The sequence below is a fragment of the Tamandua tetradactyla genome, chromosome X (assembly GCF_023851605.1).
Source record: "Tamandua tetradactyla isolate mTamTet1 chromosome X, mTamTet1.pri, whole genome shotgun sequence".
Taxonomy (NCBI): domain Eukaryota; kingdom Metazoa; phylum Chordata; class Mammalia; order Pilosa; family Myrmecophagidae; genus Tamandua; species Tamandua tetradactyla.
The window spans coordinates 124,014,659-124,041,770 of NC_135353.1; the positions used below are offsets into that span (position 1 = coordinate 124,014,659).

At 41.1% G+C, this 27,112-nt stretch overlaps 2 protein-coding genes across 2 annotated transcripts in view; one reads left to right on the forward strand and one right to left on the reverse strand.

The window, feature by feature from the left end:
* The window catches only part of SLC9A7 (solute carrier family 9 member A7), a 182,921-nt gene extending 180,968 nt beyond the window's left edge, over positions 1–1,953 (forward strand). Inside the window, exon 17 of the mRNA XM_077145215.1 lies at positions 1,590–1,953. Within this exon, the coding sequence (XP_077001330.1) occupies positions 1,590–1,841 (252 nt within the window). The 3' untranslated portion in view covers positions 1,842–1,953. The remainder of the gene's footprint in view (positions 1–1,589) is intronic.
* Positions 1,954–3,917: 1,964 nt separating this feature from the next.
* CHST7 (carbohydrate sulfotransferase 7) lies at positions 3,918–27,017 on the reverse strand. Its single transcript, XM_077145214.1, has 2 exons — positions 25,183–27,017; positions 3,918–9,360 (listed from the first exon to the last, which is right to left on the reverse strand). Exon 1 carries the CDS (start codon positions 26,646–26,648, stop codon positions 25,215–25,217), a length of 1,434 nt encoding a protein of 477 aa, XP_077001329.1. The 5' UTR covers positions 26,649–27,017; the 3' UTR covers positions 3,918–9,360; positions 25,183–25,214.
* Positions 27,018–27,112: the final 95 nt, after the last annotated feature.

The window sequence follows — 27,112 nt, forward strand, 5'->3', positions numbered from 1 at the left end:
AGCTGTATGTTTGCCTGTAAAAAATGTTGGAGCATCGGTTAAGTGGAGTCACGTTGCACCAATGACGTGGATTGTGGAGAAGTCAACATCACGGAAAAACAATGCAGAAAACAAGCATGTGCTTGTCACCAGTAAATGCACAGAGATGAGCTGGAAGAAGAGAAAGTGAGGGAGACTGAACCTATCTCACCTCCCCAGGGCGGTACATTTAAGAAGTCCTCACTTTGTACCTAATTTGCCTTAAGCACAAATAGGGAAGGGTGCCAAGAAGAATAGAACAAGGTCACTGCCATCAGGTAGTTTATAATCTAGACAGAAAGCCCAACCATTGACACAGCAGAACCTGCTGGTGGTCTCAGGCAATGTGACTGAGGGGGTTGGGCTTGAGAGTGTCAGGGAGGCCTGTTCCTCATCCTGGCCTGAGGGGTACCTGTCGTGTAGACAACACAGGACTTCAGATGAGCTTTGAAAAGTCAAAGGTAAATAGGAGAGAAAAGAGAAGTTCTTTTTGCCTGAAGCACTTTGAAGCTGTTTGCCATTCAAGAAATAAGTTCAGTGTTTGGCAGACCTCAGTGCAGTGGGGGAGCGGGCCTCCTCTTGTTTTGCTTGTTAAACCCATTGGAGGTTAAAAGGTTATGTCTGACTGCATGCCATTCTCAGCCACTCGCCCCACTGTCTTTAATTTCAGGTGACTATGGCTTGCTACAGCCTGCCTTGTTTACTTTTGTCTGTTTTGCTATGAATACTGCTTATCATGAAATGTCCTGCCAGTTCTTTTCCTGACAGTGATTTTTCACAAATCCTTTATGTGGGTTAAACCAGACTTGCAGTAGCATAAATCTTAACTCTGCTTCCTATCAGCGGGATAACCCCAGAGTGATTTCATAGGTTCTCTTAGTTCAGGTTTTCTTCTCTGTGTTATTAGTGTTTGCACCCTTCAGAGGGGAGGGATAAGGATCAAATGAGAGCTTAGGTGAAGTTCTTGGCTCAGTAAATTTACTTCTCCCTTTACTCTCCCTCCTTACCATTTGCTTCATCTATCTGAGGACTTAGAGGGGAGGGCTCCCCATGAGGGTTATTTTCTGTGGGGACAGGAGAGAAGAAACAGAAAGGAAATCATTAATTATTGGGTCCTTTTCCCTCAATTGCTGACTAGACAAAGAGTAGTTCAATTGTACATAAAGTGAGTTTAGGATGGTTTGTGTAGATCTCAAGGCCCACTCAGGAGACCTACCCAGAGACAAAAGTACCCTAATCCTATAGGCAAGGTTTGACCAATGACTTTCCCCCTTCCTTTCTTTGTGGGTTAGGATGCTAAAAAAACCAGGGTGGTCTCCCTTCTTCCCTTAGTTCCTACTCCAAAATGGCTAACACTTGAAATCAAAAGTGCTTTCTAGTGTTCTAAGTCCTGGTTCAGGCAACAGTGCCTTACACTGACTATTACTCTATAGTTTATATCCAGTTATCACTCTGTAGAGTTGAGGCAGGCAAGTGGTATAATTCCAGTTTTCAGATGCGGGGTGGGGCTGGGATTGGCTGTAGCCCTGGAAAATATCAGTCTCCCATTTTTTGTTGATTGCCCTTTTCAGAACCAAGAGCCACTGAGAGAGGAAGATTCTGATTTCATCCTGACTGAGGGTGACCTCACTCTGACCTATGGGGACAGCACAGTAACTGCGAATGGCTCCTCAGGCTCCCACAATGCCTCCACGAGCCTTGAAGGTGGCCGGAGAACAAAGAGCAGCTCTGAGGAAGTGCTGGAACGAGACCTGGGAATAGGAGACCAGAAGGTTTCAAGCCGGGGTACCCGCCTAGTGTTTCCTCTAGAAGATAATGCATGACTTTCCCCCAAACCCCTGAAGTGATGCCCACCAATGGGGTGAGGATGGCTGCAAGCCCCAGTCTTGTTTGAGTTGTTGACTGAATGGAACTAATGCTTCTTCTATTTTATTGGGGTCTATTCCCACTTGTTCACATAATAGTGCGCTGTTTCAGAGTTAAACAACATAAAAAGCATGCTTTAATGGTCTCTTAATTCATTCACCTGCAGTAGCTGAACAAGGTGAGGCAGGTGTTGGAGATTCTTCCCAGGAGAGGCTTCATATTAAAATATAGCAGTGCAAGTCTAGCTTGGGCTGTAGGATGGGAAGTTAGGGGAGAACAGGCTAGAAGAAAGATCACGAAGGAAGATAATTGAGATTGGACCTCCAAGGACTATGGGAAGCTGGTGTTAAATGGGGCAGAAAACAAGAAAAAGCAGTTCAAGTGGAGGCTCAGAGATAAAGGCTGCATGATTGCAACTTCATATCAGGATTCCTAACTTTTTATGCTACCTGTGTTTCCTCTAGACTAAAGATTGGAAAAAATATGAATGTTTCAACATGGGGGAAGTAATTGGTTCCTTCTCTGGAAATCTCCATGAAGAAGTAGTTACTGAAATGTTTAGAACCAAAGGCAAAATAGTGTTATACTGTTATTATTTTTTTTAATAATCTGAGGACAGGAGGTATTTAGAAACTGCTAATTATGTCATTGCAAAAATAATTCAACTCTGGAGGGCCACCAAATGAAGTGACTGCCTGATGCCTGAACTAGGTATGATAGGGAAATGATTAGTGGGACTGAGATATCAACTGTGGATTTAGAAATAACACCAAAATTTGTGGGATGCTTTCATTTGGGGATGAAAAGGCAACAAGAAACTTGAGAGGCAATAGGCTGGTATTCAGAGGACGGAAGGAAGTCTCACTACAAAGAAAATACAAGATAGTATTCTAAAGACTGGCTAGAATTTCAAACTTTGAGCTGATGAATGCATGATATTTCAGTGGCCACATGAGGAATCAGAGGGGAGTCAGTGGGAAGTTAAACATTGAACCCAGTGGAAGGTTCTGTTTTCTATGAGATTAAAATATTTTTAAGAATCTGTATGTCTTCACACCACCATGCCATGTTGAGAAGGGTCATTTTCTTGGTATCTGGGGAGTCGTGCACAAGAGCATAATATATGGTCATAGTTTGAATTTTAGTTATTTAGTTTGGGTGCTTTCTGGGCAAGCTAGTCTACCTGACCATATCTGTAGTAAATGAAATACCTGAGAGAACTCTTGGGAAGAGTTTGAGTTTCATACCCATGACTCTATGTGTCAGTGCTAGCCTATTTGACAACTCAGCTTGTAAAAACCACTTTCATTACAAGTGGGCATTTTTCTTCTTGTGGCAGACAAAATAATGTCCCAGTTTAGCGCACCATCATGAAAGTAGCCATTTAACCTTCTTAACTCACGTTTTTCCTGGTTAATTTTTAAATAAGACATTGCTTCACTTTGTGCTTCTTGAATTGACAATTTATGTACACCAGGACAAATTTATTTAATTAGGCTGAGCCACATGAAATTGCTGATATTCAGCCACTTTTGAAAAACAGAAAGGGAGATTTCATATGGTTCAATATAACATAATCAAATGGTTTTTATATCAGCCTGTCTCCGCTTTCCTTTCTATCTACAGTACAATCCATTTTGATTTTATGATTATCCATGAGCTTTGTAAATTTGCAAAAAGCTAAACAACCTACCTAACCCCATGAAGCCTCAGGGCTCTCGAGGCTAGTGAAGGACTTAAAACCTCTAACTCACAACCAGAGAAACAGCATTCTTAGAGAGCCCCTATAAAGGAAATTATTATGTTGTGGTGTGAGGTTGCAGGTAGCAGCTGCTAGGCTTAACAGAAGGTTGGAGATATATGTGCTGTGACCCAGAACCAGCAAAGCAATTAATTTAGTATTAATGCTATATAAACCTAAAAGGTAAGGGTGTGTCTTGTTTGATTGGGGGTGGGGGGGTTAGGGGTGGGGTGGAGGGAAAGACTGGCTGGCTCTCTGTAGAGCCGTGGCTTATTTCATTATGTTGCTTGCTTACTTAGATTAATTTTGGATGAAAGAAGCTAACAGATAAACTCTGATGATGGTTCTTGAAAAGAGAATTAAAAAAGCTTAGCGAATAAGAAATTGCCCTCATAAGGAGGGAAAAATAACCACTGCATTTCCTGTCCTAGTTTTGGTCAATTCATACATTTTGTGTTTTATCCCGAAGTTTTCATTGCAGATGTTTTTTTATGACCCGTCTAAATATAAGCAAATGGATCTTTTCCAAGATCAAAACCTAGGTCGGGTTATAGTTATTTGATTAGGTCTTTTATTCAGGGGATCAAGGTAAATCACTTTGACTTAGGCATTATGCCTAAGCTGAATGAAGAAAAGTAGGATGCCACAAAGTCAAGAAACCATGTAACTCAAGGAAAACTATCTGTTGTCAGTCTGGCATAAAATCAGATTGAAGCTGATGAGTAATGTACATTCACCTACCAAAGTTCTTCTCTGGGAGATGAAACCCTAATAAACGTATTTGTTCTGGGTTGGGGCAGTTCAGCAGAGTCTAATGTTCTAGAGTAGAGATTCTCAACACTAGCTGTGCAATAGGATTATCCGACTAGTTTTCTAAAAGTACCGATGCAAGAGCCCTACACCCCCAGAGATTCTGGGCATCCATACTTTGCTTGGGAACCTCAGGGGGGTCTAATGTGCAGCCAGTGTTGAGAGGCTTTAGACTAGAGCATGCAGTAGACTCTGTTTGAAACCTTATCAAAGGAATAGCCTAGTGAGTTAAGGTTATACCTGTGTGTTTATGTGTTTTTAATTGTTACTCTCCGGAACAAATTGAGTGTTGGCCAATAATACAGACAGTGAAATTGGGCTTCTGTGAAAGTTTCATGCTAATCTTTGCAGAACTGAAGAATATAATCCATAAAGTAAAACTGAAAAGTTCATATTTGAAAACCTTTGGAGCATGAAGGGGAAAGAAGGGTGACTTGAGTGTATGTATGGAGAGAATTTAAAACTGGTCACCTTCATCCCCATCTGTAGAAAAAAGGGGTTTCTGTGAAACTTATCTTTTAAATTTAATCTGGGATTAAATTAATAGTCCCCTTTGCAGTTAAATAAACTTTCTCTTCAAACTTTGCTTGTCCCCATGTCTGAATCCATGTTGGATTTGTCAGAATAAAAATTGGGCCCATTTATTGCCAGAGAAGGGACCCCAAGTTAAGTGAGAAGTTGTGATGGCTTTGCTGGCATGTGGTGTCAGTGTTGGAAAAAGTTATATAAGGAGCTGCAGATTTGTGTAGCACCAACAAGAGGATACCAGAATTTCTGCCATTCCTTTTAATACTCTTTTTGGGGATTACAAGGATTTTGGGGATTACAAGGAAACCTAAACTTCCTCTCCTAGAGAAGGAATTTTGGACTATTAGAATGCTGTGTTTCTCCTAGGAAACAAGTATGGGAAGGGCATATTGATTAAATGAACTCTGACCATCCAGGAGATATACTGGGGTGACTAGACAAATAAGCATTGATGCCTTGAAGCAAGAAATCACAGTGTGACATCAAATGTTTCATTAAGAAAACAGCAAGGAACTCTTTAGGTTTAGGACATTCTAGACCTTAAAATGTCCTCTGTGCTTTGATTGACAAATGAAATCTTTTTGTCTAGGACGAAGGATCACAGCCCCTTCCAAAATAGAGGTCTGCTGTGCATACCACTCTGTTCCCCGAATCATATCTCTACCTTTCTTTGTCATTAGAGGAAGCTAATCTACTCTTCTCATACTCTTGTCAGATATTTAAAGTGATTTCCAAATGTAGAAACACCACTGATACACTTAGGGAAGAATGGTATCAGGGCATTTAAGCTACTCATGAGGGATGAAAATCATACACTTGGAAACCTGTACCTTGCTACCCATTGTGAGTTCTGAGAGGTATAACAGAAAGTTAATTATTCCATCTGTTGTAAAACATGATCTGGAATGATGAGGGGCTACTGGAAAATCAGCTTGCAGATTTAGTAAGTATATGACTTTATTAGTCCACCTCAGAAATGAAGATCTTGACAAGTCTCATGCCTGTGTTTTTTGTATTGATTCTGTAATTAGTTAATAAAGGAATTAGTCTGTCAAATACATCATATTGGTATCACTGAATTGTGATATTTTATGCTATCTTTTAAATAAGAATCTGGTTTGCCAGTGTTAGTTGCTGCATTCCAATATAGTAAGTTGAAGATATCTAGTGGTCAAGGATTATACTTTAGAAACAATCCATATGAATGCTGCCTTCACCACTTTGATACCTGAAAAGACCTTCTAAAGGTCTAAAAGATGTTTTCTAAAACCTAATAAGAACAGTATACAGAGAGAAATACTTTAGAAACCAATGCTGGTGTCTAACTACAAAAACCAAGTAGACTCTTTGATAATCTTCTCAAAACAAGACCTAGAAATACACCATTTTTCCCAGTTTTAACTTTCATAAACAGAGATTTTTGAAAATTAACAAACAAATCTTGTTTTTTTCACCTAGCGGTAGCAAAAATTATGACAAAACCAAAGTTTTTAATGCTAGTCATTTTGTAAGCAGGGTATATGCTATAATCATGGCCCAGATGGAACAATCGGGCAGCCAGTTTTGTGCTCCATGAGCCTTGGGAAAGGGAGATGTTCAAGGTCTGCCAGGTCTGCCTTTGAAAAGGGCTGGAGCAGACAGGCACACACAAGGCAGGTCACCTTATTCTGACAGCAACTTTTTATAAAGGATTAACAAGATTGACACATGTCATGAAGCACTCAACTTTTGGCCAGTAGAGAATTATCTGGTCCTGTATACACTGGAGGAGCTCCAATAGAAAAGAACTTGTAAACAGCACAAAGAATGCTACGTCTGTTCTCTAAAGCACGTTTTTTTTAAAAAAAAAAAAGTTCAGATCTATGTGTTACTGGGTGACTAACTGCATGGACATTTAGGGTTGACCTTTGTTGTGCTTATTCAGTTCTGGGCTTTGGAGAAGCAGAGGAATGATTTGCAGTTGTGGGGGTGTTACATCTGTGGATTTGGAATATACTACTGAAATCACTCATTCAAAGTGTGACTTCATAGAAGGGGCAGCTCCTCCTAGGTGGTCTTTTTATTTTTTGCAGAAAATACATCTTGTACTTCTTACTTAGGAAGCTTTATTGTGTCCATTAAAATGATTAAACAGGAAGACCACCAGAATTCATTTAATAGCTGAAATGCAATGCTTAAAGAGAATAGAATGAATTTAACATGGGGGATGTGATTTTTATAGAACACTCACATAGTATAATTGGGGAGAATTTTGTCCTCTGCTCCCATTCAACAGTAATAAACTGGTGGTTTTAAAAAATCTCTACATTAAAGTATGTTATAACTGTGAAAAAGTGAAGATTTAGAGTTATCAACAACCTTTATGTGCAATAAGGAAAACTGCAGTTAGGTCCCCAAAGTACTATCTTTCCCTACCATTTTACTTAATGTTTGCTTTTGTCTGTATGTTTAGACTGATATTGTTAAAGCTATCCACATGTTTTCCTGCCCTTTACTGGTATTTAACGGATTTTTCTCAAAACTTTTGTTTGTTTGTTTTTTTAACAAAACTAAAAATAAATATTAACTGGCTGAACTAATCTTGTTTTATTTTTAAAGTATCGTTGGTCAGTAGAAGGGTACAGAATGATCCTATTCCTAGTCTGTTTCTTTCCTTTCTGGATAAAGGTTATTCCTCTCCAGCATCATTCAGTCCAGGGATTGCACACTATGGCCTGGAGGACCAAATCTGGCCCATTCCCTGTTTTTGCAAACAAAGTTTTATCGGCATACGCCACATCCATTCGTTTATGGCTGCTTTCCTGCTAGAATGTCAGAGATGAGGAGTTATGATAGAGGCCCTATAACCCACAGAGATTAAACTATTTACCATCTGGTCCTTTACAGAAAAAGTCTTTACCAATACCTGATTTAGATGTTTAAAGAAATTCAATTTTAAAATTGGGTGTAAAAATCAAGACAACAGAGTTTTGAGATTTTTCAAATGTGCCTTAGGATTAAAATAAAAATTTTAAACGTGGCCTTTGCCTGTAACTTCTCCTGGCCAGTACCAGTCTTTAGCAAGCATTGACTGTAGTACCCTATATAAAGCTTCACTGAGTGTTGTCAACATTAAATTGTAAGACTTTTGCAAATGGATTTGGCATCTCAGCTTAATGCTTAGGTTCTCATTGGGTAAGTCCTAAGATTCTGGAACCCAGTTGTTTTAAAGCTGCTAAAATGCAACACACCAGAGATGGATTGGCTCTTAATAAGGGGATTTATTTAGTTAAAAATTTATAGTTCTTCAGAGGGAAGGCAGCTAGCTTTCATCTAAATTTCTCTGTCACATGGGAAGGCACACAGTGATGTCTGCTGACCTTTTCTCCTGGCTTCTGGGTTCCAATGGCTTTCCCCGGGGTGATTCCTTTCTGCATCACCAAATGTCTGGGCTGAGCTGCTGAGCTCTCTTCTGACCTCTCTTAAGCCTCCAGCTAAATAAATTAAACTTCGGTCACTGTGGAAGTCATTCTCCTTAGGGAACTGCAGATGTAATCAGCCATGGATGAATTTCACATACTGATGTTTTAAGTCCACAGAAATAGAACAACAGGGCATCATCACCTGGCCAAACTGACACATGAATCTAACTAATACACCAGTGCACAGTTTTCCTTCATGATCTTCATGTTCCTTAGTATGTAGACTAGCTTTCATTGAACCATGCAGTTAAACTACATCCTAAATGCTGCTTTTTAGCAAAAAAAAAACAAAAAAAATCCTGTTAATTATCATGACTCCAGAGTCATTTCATAGTATAATTACAAAAATCCCAGAAAGAACAATTTAAAAACAATAAAAAATTGTTTCAGTTCTTTAGGGTTCTCCCTAAAGTATTTTCTCCAGGGAGAAAAAATACTTTCTTTAATAGGCTCTAAGGGAGAGCTATTTGAAGGAGAACTGGATGTGGAAATTGTAAACGGTATCATCCAGACCTTTTTATCTCATACTAAGTAATTTAACAAAGATAGACAAGACTTCACTTGGCCCTTATTCACATTGATGCATTTGTCCAGACACCTACTAGTGTAAAATGGTACCAAATCGTGTCTCTTTGTTGTGAAGACACCTTGTTCAAATGACTCTAGCAGAGGCAGGTTCAGGGTGGGAACTAAAGCTCTTCCTAATTTATGGCCATAATTTTTGCATTGCATTGTGACTTCCTTACTGGAACCTTCATCTCAGTCAATGTGTCCATCAGTAGTTAACAGTTCGTGATATTCCTGCTCAGCAGAACTTCACAGCAGTTGATACCAAATCCAAATCCCAGCCTCTGAGAGTGTAACATATTGCCTCCAGGACATTATTTCTTCAGTACTAGGGCAACATGTTGAGTGCCCTGCTTCATGGTGACTGACCTAGAAGGGAAAGGAACAAAGGACATTTGAACTTCAGAACAGAGAAATTTGTAAAAAGAAAGCTTGTTGAACCTTGATGATGTAAGGCCTCTTAAATATGAAACCTATAATCTTTCTTATCCAAACTGCATTATCAGATATGGGAAATCCAGACCAAATGAGTGAATATCATTCCTGGGTTGTGAAGACAAGCCAGGAGAAAATGTAGTCCAAGAGGAGTCTGTGAGGGTAAAGACACCTCTTGTGAACAGGCAGAATGCTTTTTGCAGCTGCTGCGGTAAGGTGCCTTTTGAGGAAAACTGGGAACTGATGGATGGGATGGGGGAAGGAGCTGTGATTGAAGCTGTACTTTCAGGCACTAACTGTATAACCATGCATTCTTCATTTATGTCCAGGTTCATATTTGCAAAATAAATCATGCCAGGAACAATCAGCTGTTCTGTAAGACTGAGGCTATGTATAAGTAGCAAGTCCATCTTCCTACCTTTGTGGCACCTGCACTTTTTTTCTTTCATCTAAACACATTACTCGTGTTACTGTATGTGAGGGTCAGTACAGGGTGGCCTGATTGAATATGCTTCTGCCAGTTCTGCCACAACCTCTTGCTTTCTTATGAAATTCTGATACTGGATCCATGCCAAATTTGACATTATTTTCTAATGTGGTGAAACTGTCCATCAGCTTAAGGAATTACTGATGTAGGGTTTGGGGAAAATGTACTTTCAGGATGATTAAAAATATACAATAAAAATTCATGCATTAAGGAAAATGTAACTTTATAAATGCCTTGAGGCCTTTCTACAAATCTCTAGTGTTCTGTTCATACAGGTTGGTTGCATAAATGAAGGGCTACCAAGTAAAATTTCAGTATAATTTAGTTTAATGAAAACCAGTTTCTAGATGGGCTAACTTCTGGTTCCAGATAAGATGGAGTAAATGTGCTTCTTATTCCATCCATAAAATGCAGCTAAAACCCCTGAACATAACACATAAAACATAAGCTAGAAGATTCTGAAGAGTGGAGAGAAGGCAGATTGATGAGGGACCTTTGGAACTGAGGAACCACATGTCCATGAGTTCCCTTTTCTTTTCTTTTTCCTCCTCTATATCCTGGTATGAGCACTGAAGAAGCTGAGAGATTAAAAAAAAAAAGTCACAGAGAAAAAAAAAATTTTCCAAGAAAGCTTGTTATCTCTCGTAAAGGACAAAGACAAGGTCAGCCTACAAACACAAAAATATTTTTGACAATATCCACCCTATTTCAGTCAAGTACCACAGAACAAAACCTGTCCAACATCTTATTAGCAGAGGCTTAGAAGGGAGCCAGAGATTCCAGACAACCTCCCCCACCTAGCAATAAGGTGGTGTACCCTTTTTTCAGCCAGCATAGTGTTCATGAAAGCCTGCTAAAATAGATTTAAAAGACCCAGAAATGCATAATAGCTCAAATGTCCAGGACACAATGAAAAGAAACGCTTATCAAATGAAGAACAAGGGAATTTCTCATTTGAATGAGAAAACACAACTAACAAATGCCAATACTGAGATGACACAAATACTGAAATGATCTACAAAGGATTTTATCTGAATTTTTATCTGAAAAGGATTTTAAAGCAGCTAGCATAAATATGCTTCAATAAGCAACTGAAACAAATGAAGAAATAGAAGGCTTCAGCACACTTGAAACAAATGAAGAAATAGAAAGCTTCAGCAAAATTAAATAGGAAATAAATACAAATATAGATAATCTCACCAAAGAAAATGAAGATATAAAAAAGGACCATATGGGAATTTTAGAACTTTAAAATACAATAACCAAAACAAAAACTCACTACATGGGCTCAATAGCAGATAGAGATGACAGAGTAAAGAATTAGTGAACTTGAAAATTGTACAACTGAAATTGTACAATCTGAACAATAGAGAGGAAACAGAATGAAGAGTGGAAAGAAAAAAGATGAACAGAGCCACTGGGACCATAAATGATCTACCATTCGTTTCATCAGAGTTCCAGAAGGAGAGGAGAAAGAGTGGGGCTGAAAAAGCATTTGTAGAAATAATGGCTGAAAATTTCCCCAAATTTGGGAAAAGACATAAACCTACAGATACAAGAACGCAAGAATGAAGTCCAAGCAAGATAAACCCAAAGAAATTCAACACCAAGACATATCATAAACATCAGAAAAATAAATGCAAAAAATCTTGAAAGCAACTGGAGAGAAATGATGAATTACTGAGGGGAACAATGATTTAAATGACAGTGGATTTCCATCTGAAACCATGCAGGCAGAAAGAAGTGATACATTTTTCAAGTGCTGAAAGAAAATAAATGTCAGACTTCTATGTCCAATGATGATATCCTTCAGAATGAAGGTGAAATAAAGACATTCTCAGATGAAGGAAAATAAGCACATGAAAAGATGTTCAACACCATTAGCCATTAGGAAAATGCAAATTAAAACCACGATGAGATACCACTACATACCTCTTAGAGCATCTAAAATAAAATACAGTGACCACACCAAATGCTGGCAAGGATGCAGAAGAACTGGGTCTCTCATACATTGCTAGCGAGAAAATAAAATTGTATAGCTACTCTGGAAAACTGTTTGGCAGTTTTTTATTAAGCTAAACATACACTTATCACAGCAATCCAGCAATTGCACTCCTGGGCATTCATCCCAGAGAAATGAAAATGTATGTTCCTGCAACAATCTATACATGAATATTCACAACAGTTATTTGTAATGCCAAAACTATCAACAATCCAAATGTCCTTGAATGGGCGAATAGTTAAAACATAGAATACCACTCAGAAATACAAAGAAATAAACTATTGATATATGCAATAACATGGATGAATCTCCAGAGAATTATGTGAGTGATTTAAAAGCAAATGGATACATATTGTATTAATCCATTTATATAACATTCTTCAAATGACACAACAATAAAAATGGAAAACAGAGTCATGCTTGCCAGGGAAAGAGTGGGCTGGGGCGTGGGTGCATGAGAATATAGAGGGGTAGCATGAGAGTTCCAAGGAACAATTCCGTATCTTGAGTGTCATGATGTTTACAGGAATCCATACATGATAAAATTATATAAATCTACACTCACAAATGGATGTATGTAAAAACTGCTAAACTTTGAATAAAGTCTGTAGATTGTACCTGTGTCAATTTCCTGGTGTTGATATTGATCTACATATAAGAGTTGGGTGAAGGATACAATGGACATCACTGTACTGTTTTTGCAACTTCCTATGAGTGTATAATTATTTCAAAATAAAAACTTAAAAAAATTTTCCTTGTACAATGTGTTCAGCTCTCCACTTGTTTTAAAGACCCAAAACATGCTGGGCAGAAACTCACTGACAGATGGTTTTCTGTCAGTGACTAACCAAGTGCTCAATGTTGGCCTGGTCAGATCGCATTTCCAAAACATTTATTGAGACTACTACTAGCCCAACCTCTGGAGCCATAAGCACTTTTAAAAAATCCTTTTATTAAAAGTGTTCTTTAAATTTTTTTTATTGACCTATAAGGTGGCTTTTCATTTGGGTTTTTTTTTTTTTTTTTACTTAAAACATTGGCAGTAAAAATGTTAAAATTGGTGGATCTGGGTATCATGGGTGGGTGGGTATGTTGGAATTCTCCATATGGTTTTTTTATTGTTTTGGTAACTGTCCTGTAAGTTTGAAATTATTTCAAAATAAAAGGTATAAGTAAAAAAAAGAAAAAGAATAAGGATAGGGGCTGTGAGTGGAAGGTGCTAGAACTTTTGTTCCATCCATATCTCGGGTTTTTTAATTATCCTTTTTCTAGCTCCTTGTAGGGGTTAGCAGTTAAAAAAAATAAACACCTGTAGTTCCTATATGTCACAGAACCAGGTCAGGGATGCTTATATGCCTTCCAGTTCTGATTTGAAACTCCATGGGGTCTGTAAGCGGCCAAGTAGATCCTAAATAAACTATTGGCTAATTTTCCAACATTTTTCAATATTTTTTGTTATACATTAAAATATAAACACGGCCATAAATTCTTAGTGTAGGGTTCCCCAAAGTTCTTAGGCCCCTAGTATCTTAGATACAGGATTAAAAATTTAATTCACTCCTGACCCCAACTCTTAATACTATGGGGCCCTGCTCATATGGAACCATGAAATATTTAGCCTAGGGTACACATTTAAAACCATTCACTCATTTTATTAGCCAGCTACAGTGGCCAAATAGCTAGCATTCTCCTTTTCCCAGCTGCTAGAACACTGACAATTAAGAATTAAATTTTAAGCTGCTAATGATCGGTGTGTAAACCCACAACTTCTCTAAAAAAAATTTTTTTTTAAATTTAAGCTGCCAATTGTGTTGGATAAAACTATTTCCACTTACCCAGAGTCTAGGGAGAATGAAAACATTTGCTACCACCTTCTCCCCCTGAAACAAGTGTCGACCCTTCTGTTTATTCATAAGTCAGAGCTATTTAAAGACCTACCCTGTTTCATAATAGAATATGATAATGGAAATTGTCTTAGTGCAGTAATTTTCAGGATTTATAGAAGTTTCTGTATATCATTATTTTTTATTTATATTTATATTAATATATAATATAAACTTTGCCATTTTAACCAGTTTTAAGTGTACAGTTCAGTGACATTAGTTATATGTACAGTGTAACCTAATTTTTGTTTTTTGCCAAAAAATAACTTTACAATTATAAATGACAGCAAGTTTCATTTCCTCCTCCAAAGACACTTATATTTTGACATGGATTTGAGTTTTTTTTTAAATACCAAAAAACACCAAACAAACGCAAACATTCTAACTTTTGATAATTCCATTCTACATATATAATCAGTAATTCACAATATCATCACATAGTTGCAGATTCATCATCCTGATCATTTGTTGGAACATTTTCATCTATTCAGAAAAAGAAGTAAAAAGAAAACAGAAAAAAATTCATATATACCATACCCCCACCCCTCCCCCTCAGCGATCACCTGCATTTCAATCTAAATTTATTTTAACATTTTTCCCCCTATTATTTATCTTTATTCCATATGTTCTACTCGTCTGTTGACAAGGTAGATAAAAGGAGCATCAGACACAAGGTTTTCACAATCACACAGTCACATTTTGACAGCTACATCATTATACAATCATCTTCAAGAAACATGGTTACTGGAACACAGCGCTACATTTTCAGGCAGTTCCCTCCAGCCTCTCCACTACATCTTGACTAACAAGGTGATATCTATTTAATGCATAAGAACTGCATATCATTGTTTTGAGGAGTATGTATAAAAAGATTTTGAATGTGCAACATTTAAGTGTGAAGTCATTTCATGGATACTCAAATAAGTCACAAATTGACTTTCATCTTTTAAAAAGTATTATGTTTATTTAAAGATTCAATGTCATACTCTTACCTTTTTTGCTGCAGTTCTCTGGAGTGTTTAAATGACCAGCCAGGCCCTAACTGCAATTGGTTGGCCTACTAATGGTCTCACACCCATCAAAGGGAAACTTAATTCCAGCTTTATAGAGCCTGGATGGCAGTTGGCTGAGGCTCCCCTGGCTACAATGTAATACCTCAAGAAGACACTTTCAGCATTTTAATCATTCTTCTTTTCAACCTTTTAAACTGGGGGTGTTGGGGAGAGTCAACTTCCTGCTGGCTTTAAAATTTGAGAACAGAAGCGTCAACCAAATGACCTAGCAACTGTGCAGCTCCCAGCGGCCTTCCTGTTCCCTGTTTCAAGTCAGGTAAGGAGCCCTGGGCCTCCTGGGGGAATCTGGGAATTTGCACCTGGGGACCTCACTTCCCCTTCTTGAATTGCACTTGTTAATTTTTACTCCCCCTTCTTTCCTTTCCATTTTTTTTTGTTCTCATCTATGGAAGGTATATGCCTGTGACTAGACTCTGCTGTCGCCTGTCACTGCCCACTCGCATCAGGTGAGATATCCTAGATTTACCACCAAAAGCAACTTCACACAAGCTAAAAGTTGGGGCTAGGGCTTAGCACTTCTTGAGAGAGCTGAGATTTCCGGGTATTCAGCAGGTCCTGTTATCACAGCCTATTGTAACAGCCTTCCTCCTGGGCCAGCTCCAGAAAAAATGGCTGAGAAACACCCTTAGCCTCCTTATTAATGGCAATGTGTTCTGGTGGAATCCTCTCCCAGCATCCTAAACTGGAACCACCCTCTATGGATGATGTTAACATTTAAGCTTATCTGTTAACCCAGGTTAAGCTTCTTAACCTTCCTGTTTTCACCTCAAATCAGTGAAATGTAAAGCCAAGGAAAACGGAAATGACTGACAGTGTTTACAACAATGGAGCCATTAACTTTTTTTTTAAAGGGAGCTGCTTAGGAGTGAAGTTAAAATAATACTCGAAACACCAGAAATGACAGAGTGCAAACAGTCCCTCACTGTGACTCTAAAGCAACATTTAGTTTCACTAAGTTGCACCTACAAATAACCTAGACATGTCCTTTAAACAGCATTTCTATACTTTCAATTTGGAAAATTAAATGGCAGTGACAGGGGGTGACAGTTATACTAGCAATAGTCAATAATATTTCCAGTCATATTTAACTTGAAACAATTCTGTCTCAAGCAAAAACAGGGACTGAGTAAAAACAACAAAAGAGCTCATGGTCGGGGAGGGGAGGGAGGGCGGAAACCAAGGGAGAAGCCACTTGCCTTAGCGTTTGACCTAAACCCCACTTCCGCCACTTCAAACACCCCCGCCCCAGCCCCACAGTGGAAGTAAAGGATTTACTTCTCTGCTCCAGAATTCAGAGTAAAACCTTAATTTATGTGAGTCATTCAATTTACGTCCCAGCATCAGTCAGTGCAAAAATTAAATGGCCATTACATTTCCTCAACAGAAGATAATAAAAATGTTTTCAACTTTATAACTGCCCCACCCCACCCTGTGTTAAAGGTTTCTCAAATTTTCTAGTTCATGTGAACATAATTGGCGTTTGTTATCGTTCTCTCTCTCTCTCTCCCTCCCTCCCTCCTCTCTCTATATATTTTTATTTTCATTTTTGCATAGGCAGGCAGCGGGAATCGAACCGGGTCTACCGGCATGGCAGGTGAGAATTCTGCCACTGAGCCACCGCCACACCACCCTGAGTTAATATTTTATAACATACATTTGACCATCCACTTGTAGATGTTTGATAGCCACGAAGTGGGGGTGGGAGGGGTTAGTGAAGGAGGGCACAGAAGCTGGGGAAGTGACCCGGAACTTGGACCAGCCACTCAGGCATTCCTTTCACCCCCACAGCTGCTACTGGTCAGCTGAGTGGCTCAAAGTGGCTGGGTGGAGGGCACCGGGCTTTGCCCTTGATCATGCTTTAGAAATAACAGGTTAGAATGGTAGTCAGTGCATAGGTTCTGTGTGATCAGTGTAAGTTCAGCCCATCACTTCAGTTATCTTTCCCTGCAGAGTGAGGTAATTTGTTTTTTCCTATCATTTCCTACCTCTTCCATCCATAGTCTAGTGGGGATAAAACCGCCCCACAGCTGAGAGCAGTTCGTGTTGGCACAGGACACTAGATTGTGTAAGCCAGTCCTCTCCTCTACGCCTCCCCCTAGCCCCCGGTGCACAGGACTGTCAGAAATTGCCAAATCTAGGATCAGGACATGGATTTTTCCTAGGCTCAAAATTATTTCTCTTCCCCTTTGTTGAGAAATAAAAATAAAATAAGTAAAATTTTAAAAGACATTCAATAGTGCCAGGATTTCTATTGTTATTTGGGAGGGGGGGTGTGTGTTTATTTTCAGCCAACCATCTCCTTTGTGCAAAATAGTCCTCTTTGCAATTCCTAGCACTGGAAAGGGGGGTGAGGCATAGGGGCGGGAGTGGGAAGTGAGGGCAGTGGGCACAGAAAGACATCAAAATATAACTTTTTTATTGCTTGCAGAACCTGAAAAATGTATTGTTTTTCTTTATTACATCTTTGTTGGTGGTACCCTTTATTAAAGTAAGAGACTTAAATCTACTTTTTTTTTTTTTTTTTGGCATGGGCAAGCACCGGGAATCGAACCCAGGTCTCCAGCATGGCAGGTGAGAACTCTGCCTGCTCAGACACCATGGCCCGCCCCATAATCTACTTTTACTTCTAGAATCTGTATATTTTACTGATGCCAGGTCTACTTCTAAAATCTGTATATTTAACGGACACCTTTCTGGTTGAAAGGAAGTCCTATTTTTAAATTATAATCTTGATTTTAGTATTTTGGGCTTACTGTCCCCATAATCTCTCTGAAGCAGTAATGAACTTTCTTTGTAAAATCTGGCCTCAGTCATAGGGAAAGCAACCTCAAAGCTCAGGGTATTATATCCTGCTGCTCATTTTATCTGTATGTGTTTAATGACTTCTTCACTTAGCCTTTCAGTTCACTCCTGGGGCTGCTCAAAATGTTTCTCAGTTAATCATCTTTACAAAAGAACCCACAGTCTTGAACCCATATCCATTCTCCATGCCTTACAAATGTTTCCGTTGTGTTTTATTTCAAGGCAGAATCACAGACTTCAGATCTTCAGATGGGCTGGTTTCTAAGCTTCAGGCCTGCTGGATACCATGACCAAATACTATTAATCAAACTATATTAATCTCCCAATTAATATTATAATCCAGGCATTTGAATTTCAGTCCATATTTAAGGCTTCTTAATGGCTGGGTCCAGAGACTGTGCTGTGTCCTCACAACTCTCCCTGTGCCTTCTGGGGCTCCTTTTAAAACACTCCAAGAAGAACCTGCCTTAATCTAACACTCAATCAATTTAAAGGGTTTAGATTCCCCCAATAAAAACATTTCTACCTCAGTGGCAATTTTCAGAATGTGATTCTTCAGCAAAGCTCCTTTCTGCCCATGTCCATTTCAGGAGAGGGGAATCTGCCCACTCAGAACATGTCCATGATTGAACTCAAATGTCGTGGTCCTCTTTCACAGCCTAACTTCCTAATTTAAAAATAAACCATCAGCCGATGCCATAATTTATTCTCAACATCCAGCATGATGGTCTGTAATATGAACAAAGCCAGCTGCAGGAAATGTCAGACCCGGGTGATGGCTTGGTGCCCATGGGCTAGGGGAGGGAGGAGCAAAGCTTAAGAATTCCAATTTTCATGAATACATCACTGAGTTCTCTAACTTTTCTCGAAGCAAACTGCTTCCTGTTCAGCTCCCAAATAGTTCTCCACTCCCAGTTCTTGAAATTGGGTTCATTGAAAGAAATATTGCTTTCAATGGAGCAAGCTCACTCAGTTCCACTACAAAGCAAGAGGATGGAGAGCCAGTAGACCTCACAGAGAGAGGGGTTCATTTATTAGTCACCTTGTTCAAGTGGAATGTCAAACACAAAACAGCAGGGCCAGTTTAGCTTTTCAAGTTGAATTCTGTGTGGCTTATGCTAAAAACACGCTGAGAAATGGCATACTGAAGAATTTTAAGCCAGTTGTTTACAAATGTTTTGTAAAAGGGTCACTCCCAGCTATTTATATTACATTTGTATTCGTGGGAAGAAATTCTCTACCCAGGCTAAAAAATCTTCTTTGAAAACCCTCTCAATCCCGCCTCAAAAACTGCAAATGAGGTAGGGTTTAAGAAATGAGTATGAGTGCTGAATCATTACGCTGATATTTTTAGTCTCCAGTACCTTAGAGCAGCTAGAAGTGAAAACCTAAAATTGTGGAATTGTAACCCATACCAAACTCTGAAATCTGTTCTACAACTAATTGTTGCGATGTACTTTGAAATGTATTGCTTTTTTGTGTATGTGTTATATTTCACAATAAAAATAAACATTTGAAAAAACAACTCATACCTAAACCAGACCTTAACAATCTAGGATGAGGTTAAAAAAAAAACTGCAAATGGAACATATGGGTGCTTTTGTCCTCCCTCCCCCACAGGGTACAAAGATGGTTCTGAGAAGCATACTGAAAATCTATGAGAGGTTAATTCCTACTTAAAATCTGCTCCATTTCTCCCAATGATAGTTTCCTGAAATAGGTGGTATTCAAGCAAATAGGTACAACACACTTAAATAGTATCGGAAGAAGGCCATCTTAACAAGAATCTTCCTAAAACCTGACATCATATTTAAGTGCGGTCTTATAAAGGGATGGGAAGTTTTGTGTCTTAAACGTGCACAGTCCTTCACAGTAATCATAGGAGAGACACTTTCCAAATGCATGTGGATTGCAAAAGGGCTAAGAAGTTAATTTGATCCGAGGTGTTACCACAGTCTGAAGTGTAAGGCAGTCATTCTTATCTGAGATGAACTGTAGGGTCAGAGAAAGCCAGGTTGGTGGGTAACGAGATTTTCTATCCATCAGACTAGCCACTATTAAAAAATTAGATAAAATCCATACTGTTGAAAGTCCAGAAAACAGTCACTCCCAGAAACAGGTGGAAGGGTAAAAATTAGTGCAACTTTGAAGAACTTGAAATGTAAAAACCATCTACCCTTTTCTACATAGGGTCACTCTACTCTAGGAATTTTTCTTACAGATATGCTCACATGTATGCAAAGATAATATAAGGAAGCTATTAAGATGTATTACAAATGTAGTAATGAACAAAAAAACTAAAACAATTTAAATGTCTTTCAGTATGGACTAGTTACATAATAAGACATTCTTACAATGAAATAGTATTCAGCCATTAAAAAGATAATGGCATAGGAAGGTTTTCAAAGTATTAAGTGAAAAAAATAAAGTACATGTTTTAGTTTCTTTGGCTGCTCATGTAAATACCATGAAATGAGTCAGGTTAAAAGTGGGAATTTATTCATTCATGGTTTTGAGGCTAAAAGAAGGTCCAAATCAAGGTGTCATCAAGGTAATGCTTCTTCCTGAAGACTGGTGTCCTGGGGTTGACTACTGGTGACTACTTGGTAATTAGCTCCTCTCTCAGATGGCAATGTACATTGTAGCCTCTCCATTCTCCTCAGGGTTCCGTTGAATTTCAGCTTCTTACTTCCATGGTTTTCTCTCTCTGTGTCTGAATTTCATTCTACTTATAATGGACTCCAGTAATAGGATTAAGACCAATTCTGACTGGACTGGGCCACATCTTAACTGAAGTAACCTCATCGAGAGGACCTGCTTTTTAATGGGTTCACACCCACAGGAATGGATTAGATTTAAGAACGTTTTTCTGGGGTACATCCAAATTCAAACCACCACACTGCAGAACAATAGAATTTTATCCCATTTGTGGATAAAAAGGCTCCAAATTTCATTTTGAATTCGCATAAAGCATTCCTTAGGCATTATTATCACAAGAAATTTAGTGCTTGCTTCTAGGGAGTGAGACTGGTGATATTTTATGCCTTTCTATACTGTTGATTTTTTTTTTAGTACCTGCTTATATTACTTCTACAAATTTTAAAACAGGAGTACCCGAGTTTTTTTTTTTAAAGCATTTACCTGGTTTCTTCATAGAGCTAAGTTGAGGATTAAATGAGACAACACACATTAAGTAAGTAGCACAGGGCACAAAACAGGCACGCAGTAAATGTTAATTCTCCTTAGTTCTAAGAGACACTGAAAATCCTCTAGTCCAACCTTCCCTTCTTATTGGTAAGATCACCAAAGCCAAAAAGGTTAAGGGACTCACCAAGGTCCCAGAGCCTAGGTTTCTGTACCCTAATATAAAAACTACCTATAAGCCAAGGAATGATTCTGTCACTACTACTAACCCAAAATCAATCTCAAAACACAACATGATAATGCCTAATTACTAAGCCACCAGGGAACTTTCTATTTTAGTATGAAAATAAAATAGAGGATGATGTTCAGTAAGTATGTCCTCAGTCTCCCAAATACATCCATGTTGTAGGACTGGAAAAAGTTTTAAGAGGCCACGCAGGCCTCTTCCAGGCAGGGTGATAACTAAATCTACTTCCAGGCAGGGTGATGACTAAATTATTTCAAAACTGGTTGTCTTTCTTCTATATAAAAATCTTCAGTGAAAGCACAAGTGAAAACATAAAAATATTTTATCTATAAATTGTTAGAACATCATATAATGAAATGAAAATTAAGAACATGCTCTGGTTGTTGCGTTTATATATACAGTGACAAGCAATTCGTGTAATGGATCTCTGTAACTCAATTTGCAGAACTAATGAATGGGTTCCTTGTTAGAAAAAGCCTTGGTTATTCCTTCCAATGATCTAAAAAGTATACTCTCACTTTTCCCATGAGTCATCAGAAATCTTCATTTCTTTGATTTGAACCAATTTCCTGTCCTTTGTCACATTATAACTGGGTACTCAGTGTGATTTCTACCATAAAGAAAACACTGATTATGTACGAACCAAAGAATATTTCTGTCACTACTTTATGGCTTACTTTGCAATCCCAGTCTCTTTTCCCTGCCTCACTCACTGGGCTTGATGTGTCTTGTTTTCCTACAAACCAAATCCATGATGAACTGAAGGGGTCCTGCCTGAGAAGAAAGCCCCAGATAGGAGCTCCAGGAATGTCTTGCTCAAATGCAACACTAACCTCACAAGGGGGCAATGACGATTTGGACATAGATGTGTTTTTAAAAAATTGTTCACACCTTACTGCAGCCCAGCCACTCAGATATCTATCTGTATGCATATAGAGAGACATACACACCCTGTCCTAACTTCCAGCTTGCTGGCTTCAACACAGCACTCAAGTTGATTTGCTATTGGGAATTTAAACAAAATTTTTGAGTTAGAAATTCTGTGCAGGAGCCATGATTAACAAATGCCTATTTTTTTTAGCAGTCTATGCTTAAGTAGCAAGCTCTCCTTTCAGTGATATTTGTACAGAAGCCTGTTTTGGATGTCAAATTCCTGATTAACATGGAACGCCTTTCAAAATGCTTTGGGAGGGATTTGGTGGTGGCTGGCTATTTCTTTTTTTGTTTGGATGATTCTTTAGAAAGCAAACTTTCTAGTTGTTAAGGCTTAGATTACAGTGTACTTATGTCCTTTCCTAATTTCTTTCAAAAGGTGCATTTATTTAGTCAGAAACAAAGACCTAGATGCCTAAAATGTCTACAGGAATGAGATCTTGGAAATCATATCTCAAAAAGAGACATACTGAAAAAGGGAGAACATTACATCAGTCTGTTCAAAACAATAGTGAGTAGATTTTGAACAATGATGGATTACTAGAATTAGGGACAACAAAGCATTTGAAAGGACTGTAAGATGGTGATAAATGGGGCTATATACAATTTAGTCACATGAGGGAAAAGCTCCAAACCTCCATCCTGTACCCATTAATCAGCTTCCTTACGTCCTGCATTTTAACAACCCTGTGTAGTCATGGGAGGATGTGATGCCTGGGGCTGTGGCTACCACCTTGTGACAGTGGGAAGATAAGCTGGACAATGAAAGCCAAGAAGACACAAAAGATGGGAAGGAACTGGGTCCTTGGTGATTAGGTTCAGGGTACTGCAGTCACCACAGGGACCTAAAAAGGCACATTAACTCCCCACTCACCAAATCCTATCATCCTGGCTATGAAGTATGAAACGCCTAGATGTTACTCAAGTTAATTCAATTGTAGTCTCTCTTCACATCAAACAGAGTGTCAGCCATGGAGTCTAACACCAAACCCTATTCCATGCTCACCAGCCGAGGTGTGACTTTGGGCAAGTTACTTAACTTCTTTGAGTCTTTTATTCCTCATCTAAAAAACTGGTATAAATAATGATGTATTTAAAGTGTCCAACTCAATGTATGTAACATAGCCCTTTAATAAGCATCCATCCCCTTTCCCTAGAGTAGTGTGACAGACTTTTGGAAAAGTCATCAGTGTTATTTGTAATAATGTTATCTTTCTAGAAACCAGGAATATGCAACATGCTTTCTCCAGTTGGATTTTAACAACTCCAGTGGTTATGGGTGACATGGTGGTAAGTGCTCAATAATTCTAGAAGAAATGTGGGAAGAAAGGCTCAAACACCAAAGTATAGAAGAGTCCAAAGCTTGTTCCCAAATGCGCCTGTAGTCCCCAAAGGAAGCCAGGTCATCCTTCCAAACAGCAGCACCAGGAGCTTCCCCTGCAGTCAGTCAATTGTAAAGACTCTAACTTCCTACAGGATGAAGACTATGTCCTTTAACTCTCATCTCTAATCTTATTACCTCATCCCTAGCCAGCATGTCACATGCAGACACTCAATAAATGTTGGCTAACATGGAAAGAAAAAATAAAGGACAAGTTCTGGGAGACTGCCACTTCTTAAAGTCATAAAATGCTGCAGCAGTTGCCCCAGAGAGGAGCTCCCTCAGATCTCTGAGGGTTAGGGATCATTATGTTACATCTGTAAATACAGGATTAGCAGATGAAAGGATGTTTTTGTTAAACTGTGACAAGTCACACTGTACCTGCTTTAACTTCCTTCACTACAGAAATCAGGAAAGAAAACAGATTTCTTAGCAATCACAGAGACTGATGAAGAAAAACACTTGATAACTGGGAGAAGAAATCAGTCAGCTTCCAAAATCACTGTTACCCTGACTCCATTAACAAAAACAAAATCAATCTTCATTAATGTCTTCAACCTTTGTCCTAAGAGCAATTCAGTGGAATGCTGAATTACACTATATAATAATGAATGAAAACCTGAGTCACTTTCGTCCACCCAGCCCTGCTTTTCCTTCTCCTCTGGAGTGCACAGGGCAGAAGGCTATCCCCTTCCAAGTCACCCAAAGTTTGAGGAAATGCATTCCCATGTCACTAAGTCACCATCTTGCAGAACAAACTCTTCCTTTAGCCCAACGTGCAGGCAATACACTAATCCAGACACTGAGCACATTTTGAGCTCCGTTTTCATTTAAGCCCCGTTTTAACATCATAGGATATAACTTTTACAAAGAGGGAACGGCAGGGAGAGTGGTGGTGATATCTGTTTACAAAGCTCCTTCTGAAGCCAGAACCAAAAAAACTACTATAGCCAATTTAAGGTTCCAGGACTCAAACGGCTGAGGGAAACTGGGGAAAGCCCAGCCCTGAGGTCCCCCCCTAGGCATTAAAGAAAGCTGACCAGGCAGCTTTTGTGGCATTATGTGAACGGAACATGGTCAAATATACTGCAGAGACGCCAGCTACTGGGACAGGGAGAGAGATGCCACATGAGCCAGGGAAAAGCAAAAGTCTATTCTACTCCACTATACTAGTGCCTGAGACACATACATGTGCAAAAACTGTTGCAAGGGCGCCCTCGCTGTGTCTGCATGCTTGGCTACTCCAAAAGAAAGCCCGAAGGCTGTGCATGAGAGAAATGAGACATAGAAGGGATATCAAATAGAAAGGCAGGGGTAGATAAGATTAGAGCTAGAACTTTCCAGCAAACCTTGCTTCTGGCTTTTTCTGGGCGTGTAAATACTATGGCAAAACGCTTCCCCATCGGACAGGCTGGCATCAAGATAAACTCCTAATTGCCAACCCCATATGGTCTCCAAAAGCCTATACTTGACATATCAATTCCCAGTCTCAAGTTGCAGTTATGACTATTTCAAATCTTCACTACTCACCTCAGGTCTCTTTTCCTCCTTTCTGTTCTCAACAGATGACTTACCTCCTATTTCTTAGGGCGGGATAAGCACTGGACTGGGAGTGCGGAGACCCGGGTGTCACCTCACCCACACTTAACCTCTCTCCTCTCAGGGCTCATCTCTGAGGAGGCCGGTGGCCAAGCTGGAGACCCCAACGAAATCTCCCAAATTCAATGAGAAGAACTTTTCCAACCGCTCTGACCAGGCTCCCGAAGACCCTTCCCCGCCCCCACCCTACCAAGGGCCACCTTACCCGGATCCAACCCTCGGGGTGGGGGTGGAAGACTACGTGGTGCCTTCGGTCTCTGTCTCCAGAGGCATCTCCTGGTCCCTGGACGGCTCCGCGTCACCCTCCTCTCCTCTGCGAGGGTAGGCTAGAAGACGCATGGCTGGAGCGCAGGCGGCTTCCACCTGGCGCACCTGCTCGCGGCTCAGACGCTCCCGCCAGGCGTGCACGGCCTCGCGGGCGTCGCGCGCAGACAGGTGGAAGGGTCGGTCAGCGCCGTAGGCCGTGCCGCGCGTCATATTGAGCGCGAAAGCGTCGAGCGCAGCTAGCACACGCAGCCCGGCGAAGTGCAGCAGACGGCTCAGCTGGGTGCGCGGCTGCTGCACCAGGTCCTCGTAGCGCAGCAACAAGTAGCGGCGCCGCAGCCAAGCGGGCGCCCCGCGCACAAAAAGCAGGTCGCGCAGCCACGCTTCGCAGATCACCTCTAGCGCTCCGGTCAGGAAGAAATCAGCGCGCGGGGCGGCAGGCTGCGCGCGGGACGGAACCCCGGGGCGCGCGCCCACGCCGTGCGCCAGCAGCACGCGGTGAAAGCGGTCGCCCCTCTGGCGGGTGCGCAGGACCTGTATACTCTCACGCAGCAGCCCTTGCCTAGATTTGAGGCGCGAGTTGTGCACAGCGCGTGGGTCGCGGAAAAGCTGTACCACCTTGAGGTTGAGGCCCGGGTCACGCAGCAGGGGCACCAGCACGCCCAGGTCGAGGAGGCGCACGTCCTTGATGACCACCACTGGGTACTTGCGGCACTCGGCCTCCAGGGCTCGTAGCGCCACAGGAGGACAGCTGCGCTCACAAGTGGCGTCCTCAACGAGTCCGACCTCGGCGCGGGTTCGGGGAGCGCCGGGACACAGCGGTGGCGAGCAGATGACTTTGTTAGTCCGCCAGCGGAAGAGGGCGGCAGTAGTGAGGTTGGCAGCGTCCGGGGCGCGCGCAGCGGGGTCCCCCGGCGGCGCGTACAGCTGCAGCACCGAGAAGTCGCAGCGGAAGAGCGAGCGCAGCATATCGCGCAACGCGCCCTGCAGGCTCTCGGCGTCGCCGGGATACAGCGCCTGCCATACGTGCCACATGGGCTCGTACAAGTAGAAAACGTCCGGGTGCTGGTTAAAGAGCTCGCCCAGGAAGGATGAGCCGGTGCGCCAAGTAGCGTGCACGTAGATGTGCAGCTTCTCGCTAGACACCGCCTCCCAGACGGCGCCGCTGAGGTTGCCTGGGGACCCTGGGGACCGCACCTCCGCGCCCTGCTCGCGTTCGCCAGCCGCCGCCGCCTCCAGGCTCCACACTCCGAGGCTGCGCCGCAGGCCCGGGCAGTGTCTGGCGCCCATGTCCTGGTCGCGGCCACCGTCCAGCACGGAAGGGACAAGCAGAAGCACCAGCGTGTACAGCACCAGCAGCAGCGCAAACTTGCAGTACTCTCGGCGCCGCCGCCGCCGGCCCTTCATGGTTCACCGACTTCCCCCAGAAAGAGTCGAAGCCCGTTCTCTTCTTCAGAAATTCAGTCCTGAGGCCACTCCTCTGGCCTCCTCCGACCCCTCTGAGCTCGGGCGGACAAACCACCGAGGCTTTTCGTCCAAAAGGAGAAATTTGGTGGGCGGTGGTGCTAGTCGCGGCGCCCCTGTTCTCTCTCGGCTTAGCGCGGTTGGAAAGCCACCTATTGGCCGGCTTGGTAGTCGCCCCGCCTTCAACCCTGCGGCTTTTCTCCGCCTCTTAACCCTCCCGGGTTGGCCGAAAGATTCTGCCAAATTTGGGCGGGGCTGCCGCGAGAGGGGACGCGGACTGGGGCGCTCAGAGCCAGACCCCACCTTTCCCCGAGCCCTCCATAAAGTAAAGTCTTCATGAGTTGACTTACGGCAAGGGTGGGGCGCGTGTGTACAGAATGTACCCAGTGAAGGGACTTGGACCTCGG